Source organism: Notechis scutatus, chromosome 1 (genome assembly GCF_049901735.1).
Source record: "Notechis scutatus isolate UNSWTSFEM ecotype Mainland chromosome 1, rNotScu1.2, whole genome shotgun sequence".
NCBI classification, from domain to species: domain Eukaryota; kingdom Metazoa; phylum Chordata; class Lepidosauria; order Squamata; family Elapidae; genus Notechis; species Notechis scutatus.
Genome location: NC_142009.1, coordinates 21,457,059 through 21,472,346, shown reverse-complemented (window position 1 = coordinate 21,472,346; position 15,288 = coordinate 21,457,059). Strand labels below are relative to the sequence as shown.

General features: G+C 38.9%; 1 protein-coding gene across 4 annotated transcripts in view; it reads left to right on the top strand.

Moving 5' to 3' along the window:
• RASL10B (RAS like family 10 member B) overlaps positions 1-15,288 on the top strand; it is a 41,082-nt gene that overhangs the window by 14,757 nt on the left and 11,037 nt on the right. For 3 of the 4 annotated variants that reach the window (XM_087958132.1, XM_026672448.2, XM_087958135.1), the window contains one exon: positions 685-1,056. The exons of the other annotated variant lie outside the window; for it this stretch is intronic. In XM_087958132.1, coding sequence (XP_087814258.1) covers positions 841-1,056 — 216 coding nt within the window. In that variant the 5' untranslated portion in view covers positions 685-840. The remainder of the gene's footprint in view (positions 1-684; positions 1,057-15,288) is intronic. 4 annotated transcript variants of the gene reach the window in all.

The window sequence follows — 15,288 nt, the reverse complement described above, 5'->3', positions numbered from 1 at the left end:
CAGTGGTTCAAAAGCAAGTGACCATGAATAAATAAATGGGTACCACTTCAATGGGCAACTTCATGGAGTTATGAAAGGAGCCCCCAGCTGGGTGTCCCTGGGCAATGATGTTGTCATCCGCAAATCCTTTCCTCACAGAAGCGCTGGTGCTTCTGGCACTGAAATATTAGTATTAAAGGGGTTAACAAACTCAAGGAGAAAAAGATATCCATTATGATCTACTAGTTCCAAACAAATTTGAAGCCTCCATAACTAGGGGCAATCTGGAGTGATGCAGTGGACTAGAGGTGGGGCTCTTGCCTCACAATCAAGAGGCTGTGAGTTCAATCCTAGATAGAGGCAGATATTTCTCTCTGGGCACACTGAGAATATATACTGAATAAAACTCTGCACTGGTGACAGGAAGGGCATCCGGCCATTAAAACACTATGCTTGGCTCCATTCAGCTGCCCAGAACTCCACCTCGCAAGGGATTATGGGGTTGTTAAATGAAGGTGATAACTAGGGACAATCTACCACTAGATTGCATTTGCTAAGGGAAATGATAGGGAAGATATGCCTTCATATTTTGTGTGTAGGTATCAGCTTGACTGTTGTGAAACTGGACTGAAGAGACCCTTGCTCTGCTCTAGCAAGACTTCTCTTAGTTTTTCTAGGTTGACAAGATTTCTTTTGCTCTTCCAGTGACAGGCCGAGCCAGTGAGGAAATGGTTGCTGACTGTGGCTGAATCCACAGCTGCCAGAATATGCAGCCCAGGGGCCTTCCTGGCAGTGCAAAGGCAGCGGACTGCGCCAAGGAGCTGATCACCACGTTGTGCACGGGGGTTGTGGCCGGGAGGCATGGTGACAACTTTCAAGATTGCCGTGCTGGGTGCTCAAGGGGTCGGGAAGAGTGCCATTGTCCGCCAGTTCCTGTACAACGAGTTCAGCGAGGTCTGTGTCCCCACCAAGGCCCGCCGTGTCTACCTACCTGCCGTGGTCATGAATGGCCATGTTCACGACCTACAGATCATGGACTTCCCGCCTATCACCTCTTTCCCTGTAAATACCCTGCAGGTAGGTGTACATCCCACCTGTCAGACTTCAAAAAGGATACTCTCACTGCCAGCTGTAGGTTGCTCTGAATGAGGTGGGCAGTGTCAGCATCCGAGGTCTTACAGGTGGCTGCTCCTGTAAGTGGAGAATTCAGAAGAAGACTATGCCCAGTCTTCCGGAAGTAGATTGAAAGATCCGTGGCAATACTCTGCACTTCCATGGAGAAAATATTAGAGTGAGTAGTTCATGGGGTATACATGCTGCTGGGAGAGGAAAATTCTCCATCTACTCTTACATACACACCCCTTAGAACACATCCCTGGCTATGTATGCTAGGAAAATAAATAGAGCTGCACAAAACCATGTTTAGAAAATTGAGTTCTAAGACAGTTCAGTCAGTTAAGAATCCTTGGTCTCAAGAGATTCTACTCTTTGTCGAGTGGCAGCATTCATGTGTGGCGCATGCTAGTTTTCTATCTTTGCATTAATTCTTTGTCTTTTATTTGGGCTTGTTTAATCGGAAAATTAAGGCTGATAAATTCAAGATGAAGTGGATAATTAGTTAGGTTTTCACAACTGAATGAGTGCAGTTACTTAAACCCTGCACATGATCTGTGCTGTGCCTGATCTGGGTTAATTCTAACATCTAAATCTAACATCTGGATAATAGACTCTTTTATAATTTTTTACAATGCACTCATCCCTCTAATGATCCAGTTTAGTATTTTGTGAAGACCAGGCCACTGAGTAAGACCTATCAGTGCAAATAATTCCATTGTCTCTTCTCATAAGAAGGAAATCTCTACAGCAGGGAAAACTAGCCAAAAAAACCCTTCCCAATCCTTTTCACTGTAAAAACTGGGGAATAACTCTGGATATTCCAAACACTAAACAGATGTTTGACCAGTCATCTGTCATCTGTTTGTCTGTCTAGTGACCTCCAGAAGATATCATACCTACAATTCCAATAGCAATCTTAATTGAACCAATATTAAAACTATCCAAATTTAGCAAATTGTGTGAATGTTGGTGACATGGTTAAGCATGTTATCTGAACATAGCCATTTAGTAAATCCTATAAAAAGATACTCATTTCTGAGAGGATCTGTCTAGGTTTGTTGCTAATAGTTGACATCAACTTGATATCACATAACCCATCAGTTGATAGCTGTACAATAAAGGCCATTGTGGTCATTGTCTAAATCCAAGAGGGTGGAAAGAAGCATTGAATTCTCAATTAAGCATGGATTTCAATGAGAGTCATCCAAATCCAAAACCAATGTCTTAGATACTACCGTCCAGCATAGTCGATTTATCTGGCTTTGGTAACAGGGTATCCAGTGTACTGTTTTTTAGCTGGCATGTTTTGCTTTACATCAAAGATAGAGAACCTGTGGCTCTCCATATGATCCTGATTTATATTCACAGCATTTACCATTGATCGAGCTGGCTAAAAGTCCTGGGAATTGTATCTGAGCAACATTCCTTCAATCAGCCATACTTTGTGGGGACCTTGGTGCTCTCTGAGCTTGATAGTTTTCTTGCAGTCGTTTTATTACCACACTAGGTAACATCATCAGTTAGTCTAATTACCTTGCACTGATGCCTAGTTACGTTGTACTGATGTTGGGTAATGAAATGTCTGCAAGAAAACCACCAAGCTCACAGAGCACCAAGGTCCCTACAGTTCAGTCCTGCGCTATATATTTTCTATCAGCCATACTTTGTGTGGCTATGTGGTTTTCTATTGATTACAGACAAACTTGAAGGATTTTTAATGAATTTGATAGGAAACATTAGGCTAATCATCTCTCAAGAAAAACTGTCTATATGGCAGTTTTATATGGCAAGTGGACGAGCAGCAGCAAAGTGGATGAACTAAGTCACAATGTCTATGAATGCACAGTTGGAAAATCTGGAAAATCAGGTTAGGGACAGATCGTCATGGAGAAAATCTATGTGGTTGCTTGGCGTCAAAAGCGATTTGATGGCACATAATCAAATAAGAATGTAACTAATAAAATAAACATTGATCATTTTTATTAAATCCTTTGCAGGATATAAACTGATCCCTACAGTAATCCATTTTAGCATCTTTGTGAGTTATAGTTGAGTTTCCTTAACAGAATGCTATGCAAGCTTATTCAGTAGTTTCAGTGACTCTTGCTCTTTGAAAAAGTATATGCAGCATAATTATATATTATTATAATACATTCTTAGTATAATCTATAATGTTGAGTACAGCAAGCTTAACAAGTCCAGCAGCAACTTCATTATCATAAAATACTAAGTTTGATTAACCTAACTTTTTATTGTTTTATTGTGTTTTATTTGCATGATAAAGGCACTGGATTATTCATTGTATTGTGCACATTAAACAGACAGAGCATCTTACATGAAGCCACAAGAAACAATGGATTTCCCATTGCATTTTAACATTTATCCTACCTGCTCGGAGTTGTGGAATGCTGTTGAAGGGTCCACAATGCAATACAAGTTATCATTGTGGTGGTGGTTATTTAATGGCAAATGTTTTAAGTTTTATTCTCATGGTCTAACAGTTGCCTGCCTTTATAATTGTTAAGAAGATGCACCTGTTTTCTTGCTCTGCCATCACCCCTCATTAAATGCTGTCCCACTTTTTTTAGAAGAACCTCATTCCCTTTGTAATTGCCATTTATCAAGCCACAATAATTAGAAATGCAACTGAGATATCTCAGCATGGCTGTACAGCAATAGGTGAAAAAGCAGATGTAAAAAGCTTTGTCTCATGCAATTTTAAAAGGTAGAAAAAGCAATCACAGAAGAAACAGTTTATTTTGTCTTCCTTATTAAAATGAAAAACAAATGTATGGCTCTTACATTGTATATATAAGCACATTTGCAGAGAGAAGTTTGTGGGCATGTTTCAAAAATCTCAGAAGCTTGTGCTGTGACATGCAAAGAGGAAGAATGACTGGATTTTTTTGGTAGAGAAGGTTTTTTTTATATAGCTCCTTCTTTCTCGATTTAGCTGACTAACACAAATATTTGCCAAGTTGCATGAAATTGTTAACTGGTTAATTCAGTTTAAAATGCAAATTTTAGAAACTCCCCTCCCCTCCACACCCCTGGCTTTTTTAGCTGTCATTGTCTCCAAATCTTTGTCATCCTTTATTAGTGCAATCAGTAATCATGAGGACTGTCACTTATCAGATACCTAATGGAACTTAATTAAATTAAGTCTAAATTCACTTAAACGAAAAATAATCTTGAATAAATGCTTCCTTTCTTTCAAGATTATACCTGCACTGCGCTCCAAATTACATCCATCATCTGCTGCTTTATAAATGCAGGTAGTCCTTGACTTATGAAGTTACAACAGACTTCAAAAGTCCATAAAAGGGGTTTACAAGCTGGATTTGAAGTTCCAAAGTCTGCAGCCCTTCCCAGTCATGAGGCATTTTGTGGGTTTGGCATATATCCTGCATTTATGGCTGTTTCTGGTATCATGTGACCAAAATTTATGATATTTTTTGCTGGAAAATGCCATTCACTTTCACTGTTTGGCAAAAAAGCCACCTTCCCCTTGCCCCATGGCAGCACACAGGTCTTGAACACAAGCTTGCTAACCTCCAACCCAGCATCTTAACCATGTGAGCCACCGTGCTTTTTCCTTAAATTATTCCATTTTAAAGCGGTAAGAACAGTGCCATTCCATAGCCTTATGAGTGGGCTGAATGAAGGCTATGCAAAGTATGGGGAGGGATACTTTTCAACCACGTTTCCAATCCCAATTATGTAGAAGAGCCTTAGGTTTTTTTCTTAGGCCTCTTTCCTTGAGCTTCCCTTGGGTTTCTTCCATATTTCCTCAACCCACAAGTATTCCACAAAGTTTGAGTCCCACTCAAAAGGAATCGCAGACATCCTAACTCTTGTTTTCTCCAGTAAGCTAGATTTTATCTGAGGTTGGGAGAACGCCTACCGTGGCTGATTGTCTTGGTTGGATTTGTACATCTTCTGTCTCCACAGATGTGCAACGCATTAGGGGAGCCCATAAATCAAGCAAGTAACTAAGCAACAGAAGAGCACCATCATAATACTCAATCAGATATATGGGCTCAATCAAATTTGGCCATTGTACCAACATTGTTCTTAATCATTTTTCTAGGGTCCATAAGTGTTCTCACTCAGTGGTAGACAACTAGATGAGCCAAGAGCACTCTCCTCCCATAACTATCCCATGGGATAGTATTACTCATGTCTCACTGCATTTGCTTTAGCAACACAAACCTGGTCATTATGAAGCTCACTAAGAGATTATCATTTAATTGAATTTTACTCCTTTCTAACTCCTAATGACCCTACAGCATTAGGGCGTGGAGGATAAAGGAACAGGAAAGCAAGAATTGCTACCAATAGAGAAATATACATTTTTTTCCTGTTCAATTTCATCACTTTCAAAAGAGACAATTTTGCCATATGTTCTGATCCACAGAAATGAATTAGTACAGGTGCATATTAACAGGAACAGCATGAAATAATTGGGGGATGGTGACAATTTACTCTGGCACTAAAGCTGCATGTGAAAGTGCTCATAGGGCAGAGAATACGGCTTTTCTTAAGACATTTGTTCTTCTTTCTTTCGCTTTGCTGAATCATAATACATGTGAATTGAACACTGATTAAGAGTTGGAAGACACCACAAAGGTAATCTAGTCCAACCTCTTGCTCAGTGCAGGATCCATTGAAGCATCTCTGATAGCCCCTGTTTGAAGACCTGAGGTGAAGAAAAACCCACTGTGGCAGACTGTTCTACTAGCTTTTAGCTTATACAGTCAGAAGGACGGTAGAGATTCTCAGTCATCCAGGTCAGTCATCCAGCATTCCCAAGGTGCTTTGGGAAAGAAAGTCCAGTCGCCTCCCAACAAAAGAACCTTTAGGACAACCATGACTTGGATGACTGAGAATCTCTACAGCAGGGAGCCCCAAACTTGTCAACTTTAAGACTGATAGACTTCAATTCCTAGAATTCTCCAGCCAGCTATGCTGGCTGGAGAATTCTAGGAATTGAAGTCTATCAGTCTTAAAGTTGACAAGTTTGAAGACCTCTGCTCTACAGACTTTTAGCTATACAGTTTGGGTTGAACACCCTTTGAATGGTGTTGGAGTAGGAATTAAGTTCCAGAGGAAAAATGCAGACTACAGCAACCAGAAGCATTACTCAGGTGACCTTGGGGACACCAATAAACCTCCAATTTCCTCAATGACTCTCTAAAAGGATGCAAATGACCAGCTGTCTGCAAGGAATATAAATCCTTCCATTCCCCACTATCCTGTCCGAGCTGAAGAAGCTTCTTGGATGAGAAGCGAAACGTCTTCAAAAGAAAAAAACAAGAAGGTCCAGTTGCCTCCTGAAGAAGCACCTTTGGGATATACAGTCAAAAGGTTCCTTCTGATGTCCTTTTTGAATGTCTTTCCTTGTAGATCTAAGTTCTGGTCCTGCCCTCTGAGGGAAAGAGAAGTAAATCTCGCCCCACTTCTGGATGGCAGCCCTTCTAATATTTGAAGTTTGCTCTCATGTTTCTCCTGAGTTTGCCTTTCCTGAAGACCAAACATACCCAGATCTTTCAACTGTTCTGCCTTCTGAAGACTCAGTGCGCGGGGGAGAAAAAGAATAATTAACTATGATGCCTTCTACTAACAGTAGTGATAATGGTTAGATAATGACTTGTCCGATGGCTTTAAAAGTTGATCAAATAAAATTCACATGAGGTGGTTAGTCTGCTCTTAGATTTCCATGCAGTCAGGATGACCTATTAGAAAGCATTGCGCTGTATGAATTGGCAAGGTTAATAAGCGTTACAACTAATTTGTTAAAATATGAATGAACTAAACCATCATGGCTTAACCAATAATCTGACTAAGTGAGGGAGCAAATCCTAAGGTATATTATCACTTGAGGCAAAAATAGCCCTTTATCAAGCCAACACATATACAGTAATCATAATTGTCAAGATCAGTTATGTTTATTTCAGAATCTAGGATACAAAAATCATATGTGTGCATTTTTCTCCTTGGCCATATGTTATTATTATAATAATGTGAAATCACAAAAATGTGAAATTCCAGCTGCCAATTTTTAGCTGGTATTGGCCTTCATTTGCATCAAATGATTCCCAAAAACCTAAGAAGTCCTAATGTATCAGCATAGTATATATGTAGTCTTTTATAATTGGCAGGTGGAAATTTTGTCAATGCGTAGATATTCTAAGTGTGTTCAAGATCTTTGGTATAGCACTCAGTATGCCACCACTGCCAGTTATTATGGTTGGTTGTTATTATTGGTTGCATAGCCTTCCGGATATTTAGACTGGATTTAGCATTTTTATGCATCTATCCAGTTTTTCTCAAGGAAACTTTCCTTTCCAAGGTTGAGATTCTTTGATGGTGTCTTAGCAAGATATACTCTGTTCCAAGTAAATCTGCCTTTTGCAATTGACTAATGATGTTGTCAATTGCAATGAAATTCATGTTGTTTTAGGATCACATCCTAGGCACCTACAGATAGTCCTCAAGTTACGACCCCAATTGAGCCCAAACTTTATGTTGCTAAGCGAAACATTTAAGTGAGTTTTGCCCCATTTTACGACTTTTTTGCTGCAGTCGTTAAGTGAATCATTGCATTTGTTAAGTTAGTAACACGGTTGTTAAGTGAATCTGGCTTCCCCAATGACTTTGCTCATCAGAAGGTCGCAAAAGGGGATCACATGACCCCATGACACTGCAACCGTCATAAATATGAGGCACTTGCCAAGCCTCTTAATTTGGATCATGTGACCATGTGGGGGATGCTGCAACAGTCATAAGTGCGGAAAACTGTCATAAGTCACTTTTTTCAGTGCCGTTGTGAACGCTAAGTGAACTGTTGTAAGTTGAGGACTACTTTTATCATTAGCGGCATTATTTATTATTATTGAAATATTTAGCAGGAACAAATAAAGTGAGTAGCCATGACTGTCCAGGCACGATTAAATTCAAGTAGTCAGGTAGCAGATATCTTTGTAATTTAGCCCTTTGGGGTTCGAGGGGTGAAAAGGTGGTGGGGAAGGTTTTTTTTGTGCTGCTGACCTAGAACTCTGGAAAGAAAAGATCGCTGTATAGTCTCCGACTTTGAAAGAGGATAAGAGGGAAGATTTACCTGTGCAGAAGGAAAATCACTGAACAAAGTAGATGATAGATGACCGCTGAACAAAGTAGTAGATAAGAGGATAACTGATCAACAAGGGCAGATTTGAATGACACCTTTAGTTGGCCCTTTGCTTTAAAATGCAAGTAGGGTAGAGCAAATGGGAAGCTCTTGAGATAGGCAGGAGCTTCCCCAGAGATGCTGAGATAATTGGAAAGGATCTTCACAATCAGAGACACTAAGATGAGCAAAAAAAAAAAAAAAGTGCTTCTGTTATCCTTCATTTGAAACAAATTTTCTCATGACCTCCTCCTTACCCCTGATTAATTCAAGCTGGAAAGTTGGGGAATCTCTTTGACTCTTCTCATCTCCAGTTCTATGAAAAGAGGAGGTGGCTTCTTGTCATCTATTGTCTTCTAGGACATCCTGAAGATCAGCTAACCAAACACAATAACTAAATAATATCTATATCTTGACATTCCTTACCCTCTTCGTAATTTTTTCTGTGCTGAATTAGATCAAACACTATTTAATGTAGCATTTTGCTTCCACACTGGTGAACCCAGATGACCTGAAGAAGACCAGAAGAATTAAATCTCTTTACTCTCATGTCTGTAGAGAATAATACTTTTTTAAAAAAAACCTACTGATAGTGTATTTCATATGTGTACCTAATAGGAGAGGGAACTGTTATTAGATGTATCCCTCAATATAAACCGCTATCTCAGCATTTTCTGGAAGCAAATTCTACAGGTAGGAAAAGTCTACTTGTACAATATACTTCACTGAATTAGTGAAAGATCTAGTCACTTCATTTGCACAGTGTACTAAGCTTAATAAGCATTAACCTTGGAAATTTTTGTATATTTTGAAGGCAAATATACACGTCCCAGGATAATGTTGCAGGATCCAACCTGGGTCGGTCACTGGGACCAGAAGTTTAGTCTTCTGAGTTTTCAGACTTGTGCTGGAGCCCATTCTGAGGGAACTTCTCTCTCACCAGAGTGTTTGCTTTGGGCTATTCTATGTATAGTATTTATACGGTGCCTGGTAAATCAGCACTCAATGATTAAATTAATGAATCAATGATTGAAGCCTGGGAAATGGCCCCTTGACAGTCAACAGGAGTGCTAATGTCAGGGTTCCAAGTAATACGTCCATAGCAAACAGGTTCCTCAAAGAATAGCTTTATTTGTCATATCATGTTGGCACAAGCTGGTGAAAACCAACTCTGAATGTTCCCATGGTTTTCACCTAATTAAAGTAAAAGTTTTCTCGCTTTCCCAAACAGGGTCAGTCACATGGTCCAAACAGGGTCAGTCACATGGTCCAATCAGGATGCCATCCGGTTGCCTGGAAACTTCACTTCTCCTCTGTCCCGCCACCTGTGGGAATGCCCTTGGTTCCCAGGAGAAAGTATTCTATTTTGGCTAAAAAAACCCAGCTATCTAAATTCCCCCCTCTCTATCCCTCAGCTCCAGTATGGCAACACTGAAGCCTCAAAATGGCTCCGTCAAGTCAGCTTCAGGGTTGACCATTGATTTGCCACCAGCTTATCAGGTACTCAAGAGCCAAAGATTTGGCCACACAAGGAAACAACAGCCAACAACTTAATACGTGGTCATCAACACCCAAACAACAACTAAAAAGCCACATACAACTAGGAACCATATAAATACAACATGTAGAACAACTCAGTGCATACATTCTGAAGAGAGAGACGTTCCCTGAGGATGGGTTCCACAAGTCCGAAACCTCGGAAGACTAAATCTAGCTCATTGTAGAGCAAACCCAGACCACTTAGCTTACATTTCAGTATAACATGAATACCTGGAAACAAGATTAATTCAGTAACCACGTTGTGTTTTGGTCAGCCTATATCTTTGTTGGTATGGAAGGGGGCCTGCAAAGAGATATAGGAACTGCCTTAATCTGGTCAATATATTGATTGGGCCTGTCCTCATCCGATTATTTCGGAGCTTTAGGCAAAGATATTTCCATATCTGATTTTAAAAAGCAAAAAAGGGAGATGCAAAATAATCTTTCATAGGTGAACAACCCAAAGGTTTCAACCATGTGCAGCCAGACTGTTTTTGTCCTGATTTCTCAAAGATAAAATCAATGACATCCAGTTTGAATCCATTGAACAGAGATGCCATTTTAGAAAATGAAGAAAATGAAACAAAATTTAAATCTGAAACTACTACTTTTTTCATTTGCCTTCAAGTCATTTGCTTTCACTCCTGGTAACCCCAAAGCCAAATCCTTGCAGTTTTCTAGCAACATTTTTGGGAGTGGTTTATCTTTTCTTCCTAGGATTGAAAGACCGGGACTCTCCAAAAGAGATCCCAGTTGGCTTTGAACCTAAAGCAGGACTAGAACTCAAGCCTCCCTGCTCCTATCCATTGCCTTAATTACTAGACCAAGTTGACTCTCTAAAAAGTTTTTTAATAAACTGTAAAAATCCACACATATTCCAAAAGCATAGGTCTCAACTCCTGATGCTGCCCCTTTGGTGAGTCACGTGTTACTTTTTATCTATTGCTGCCCTTGCTGAATAACAAATAATAATAATAATAATAATAATAATAATAATAATAATAATAATAATAATAATAATAATAATAATGTAATAATAATGTAATAATAATACATTAAGAAGTTGCAGCTTCCTGCTGTAGCGCCAACGGAGCTGCAAAAGACTGTGCAACTTGGAACAACATACATTTTGAGAAGATACTTGGTTGATACCTAGGATGCTGGCAGCCGCCCTTATCAACCATCAGAGCCAGTCAGTAATATTTATGATACATTTTTAAATGTTCAGTTGAGTGAGTTTCATGTTTAATGATAATAATAATAATAATAATAATAATAATAATAATAATAATAATAATAATAATAATAATAATAAGTGTGAACATCTGGCTGACATTGCAATGATCAGTAATAATAATTTTAAAATATTTATGGTCACTGGCCATGGAGAGAGAAAAAAACTCCACCCACTCCTGTTTTAAACTTTAATGTACAAATGCTCTCCCACTTATCTGCAGTGAGCCTCATCAGAACAGGAAGAAATGATGCAAAATTAGACGGTGTGAATACATAAGCATTCTCACACCAACTGCTCCGTTTCACAGGCTACAGAATTCCTTGCTTTTTGTCTCATGTTCCAATTGGTTGGCTGTAGCATTTTGTGGTTTTATTTAAAGAACTGAAAGGAAGCCATTTCCTATGTCTATATGTGAATTTTCTTTTTTTTTTTTTTATAAAAGTTTTATTGATTATAACAACAAATAAAAACACATAAAACATAAAACATACCATAAGAACATCATCATTCTTCATAAATTTACAGACAGTGTATCGGTTGGTTTATCACTCCTTTTTGTGTATCTATTTCATAGTCATCATAATAATTATGTTACATAATAACTCATATTATCAATCAACAATTATATATCCTAATATCCTTATTAAACAATCATATGTGAATTTTCTGACTTTGATCTCATCAATTGTCTGCATCCTTCCTGGTTTCATGGTGAAATCTCAAAGGAAGACATTTCAAAGGAATTTCTAGGGTATTAATGTGTGCTTTCTAATCAAAGGTCTACTTTCAATATTAAGGAAGAGATCTGTCCTTGAGAAACTATTTAAGAATTTAGACTTTTCCTGGAAATTTTTGCAAAAGCCATCTGTCCATAAATTCTCTGCAGTGCCGTAGAGCAAATATTACCATGTTATATTTTAATATGAAAAAATAATTTTATTCAGGAAAAAATGAAGATCTTACATTGTAAGAGAAGTAGACAGTGTACCCCATCTCTTCCTGATATTGTTTTCATGAAAAATAATGTATGCTAATATCTAATGGACTTAATATTGTTCCTTTTACATAATTCAAAAATAAAAATGAATGCATTAGGTTAAATTTTAATACAGTAACTGTTGACAAATATAACCCATTCCAACAAAAGCTCTTTGGGGATCTTCTATAATTTTTGAAAATGGGATGGGATACCAAGAACAAAATGTTTATTATATAATGTCACCATATTTCAAGAAATATCCCCCAAAATAAGACCCTGCCTTATAATTTTTTTTTGCCACCATAAAAGGCACCAGGTCTTATTTTCAGGGGAAGTCATCCACTGACTAACCTCACTTACGCGTGTCTCCCCTAGCCTCCTTTTCACTGTCAGAGGCCTTCAGGAACTTCTTCTGCGGTCGGCAAGGCTTTCCTGAAGGTCTCTGCGGCCAATAAGAGAGCTCTGGATTGATCCAGAGATTTGTTATCAGCTACAGAGGCCTTCAGGAAAGCCTTGCCAGCCTTGCCAGCTGCAGAAGAAACGGGATGGCAAGGCAGGTGTTGGGGTGTGCAAAGCCTGGCTACAACTGTCCAAAGGGAAGTAGTAGGGCAGCTCCACTCTGCCATCCCCACCCTAGCTTAATTTTTACCCGTGTACCTTGGAGTGGGTGGGGTCTTAATTAGAGCTTATTTTGGGGTAGGGCTTATAATTGGACATACGTGTAAAAACCAAGCTAGGACTTACTTTCAGAGTAGGTCATATTTTCAGGAAAACAGGGTAATAATTAAATCTACTCAGTACTTTGAGCTGATGTTTACAGGTTTTGATCCAGGACTTCTCAGGTTAACAAGATTGTTGCTGCAATCAGCAAGAGTTTAAATGAACATAAATTTAACATTCTCGAGTTCTGATTGAAAATGGCCCTTTTTAATCATTTTTGTCAACTGTAATTTAGAGCTATTTGGCAGATATTCTAGCACAATTCTGCCTGGCCCAGTGAGGCCAAAACCAATCTAAGGAAAGCTTGTTAATGGGCTCACATAGGTGCCATCCACCACTAATTAATGATCAGAATAGACCATGATATCCCTGTTTAGCAAGAATCAATACAAATTAGCCAGTACTGCCTTTTAGGAATTGTGATTTTCCAATATCATGGGTTCAATACCAGATCCAAATACTCTGCATTCAGCGAGAGGCTGGGAAACGATGTAGTTCAGAAATCATACCATCTCTATGTTTGTCTATAATTTAAAAACATGGACCCCATTTTAAAAAATATAATCCAATGCAGTTGACATTTCAATATCAACCCCCTCACATGCTAAAACACAAAATTATAGCTGAAAAATATTGAACACCTACCCCAACATTTTTTTTTAAAAAAAGTGTTTTAATCCCATAGTTTCAGAACTGAATTAGAAGTAGAAAAATGACAGCAGATCAGTTATGAAACAGGAATATTGAATCACAGAGTTCCAGGGACTCCAACCCAAATGTGCCTTAACTAGTTTTGGAAAAGTACAGAAAAGCAACAGGGACTTGAGAAAAGTGGAATTCAGCAAAGCTAATTCCCAGCCCTCTATAGAGGCATAAATGTCAAAACCAGGCTGGGTTTCCATAGTGCAATTAACACCTAATTCTGGCTCAAGGAAATGCAATAGTTTTATTCAAATAGCATTGATATGCCCTCCCCAAACCATAATATGGTTTAACAAGAGACAGTGATTGGTTGGACTAAAAATCCTATTATAACAAAGTCTAGGAAGTTGTACAGACCCAAGTCATGTTTCTGGGGATCGATGGCTATTACTATTGGTTAACCTTGGTTATTAGCCTTAATTGTCATCTCCTGGGAGACTAGTCAGCTTCCTGACTGGGACTCTGAGAACAGACTGCTGGATTAGATGGGCCGTGAGTCTGATCCAACAGGGCACAGCTTATGTTCTTTGTATTCTAGTCCAATATTTAGGTGCAACACCTGAAGTCAGTCAATCAGAGTAGAGCTGGAAGGGACCTTGGACCTTGGTCCAACACCCTGCTCAAGTAGGAGACTTTATACCATTTCAGACAAGTGGCTGTCCAGTCTTTTCTTAATAATCTCCAATGAAGAAGCACCCACAACTGAAGGCAAGCTGTTCCACTGGTTGATTGTCCTCACTGTTTGGAAGTTTCTCCTTAATTCCAGGTTGCTTCTCTCCTTGATTGGTTTCCATCCATTGTTTCTTGTCTTGCCTTCTGGTGCTTTAGAAAATAATTTTTTGTGGCAGCCCTTCAAATATTGGAATACTGCTATCATGTCACCCCTAGTCCTTCTTTTCTCTAAACTCGCTGTACCCAATTCCTGCAACCTTCCTTCATAATTTTTAGTCTCTAGGCCTTTAATCATTTTAGTTGCTCTTCTTTGCACTTTCCCCAAAAATCTCAACATCTTTTTTGTAAAGTCATTTAGGTTAAAACTCACATCTACTTTGTCACTGTAACCATCCTTCATTCTTCTTCCATCTTCTCTGGTCACCATGATGCCACTTCTTTCCATCTTCTTTTCCATTCAAGAGGCCACCTCTTTCTTTCCCCCCTCCTGTTTTAAACCAAGGGCTCATCAGAGCTAAAGGGAGGTGGATCACTATAAGCTTATGTGCTTGAAATTGGAACAGTAAAATTATTATATCAATGGATAAAAATGAAACAATTCATATTTGCTGCATTGCATTGCATTCTTTTTGATGATGTGGCTTAAGGTCTTTGCATTCCATCAAAGGCTGGCTGTGCCTTTAGCAGATAGGAAGGACACCCACCTGCTCTATTGGGGCCAGGAAAATGAATTCAGAGGAGGGATTTGCTTAGAATCTCAAAAGCTGATAAAACCAGGATATCTCAGTTACCTTGGCCTTTGAATGACATTTTGTACAACCTTAGAAACTTTAACATGTGTGGATTTCACTTCCCATAATTTGAAGGACTTGGTTTCCAGGCCTTTCTCGAAGTGATGCATATGCAAGAAAAAGAATAATTAACTATGGTGTCTTTTGCTACTGAAAGTAATAATGGTTACAGATTTTAAAGGTTCCATCTTAGGTCCAGTACTTTTCAGTATCTTCATAAATGACTTAGATGAGGGAATAGAAGGGGGAAGTCATCAAATTTGCAGATGACACTAAGCTGGCAAGAATAACCAACACCCTTGATGATAAGCTCAAGATCCAGATGGATCTCGACAGACTTGAACATTGGGCCCTATCTAACAAAATGAAATTGAATGTAGAGAAA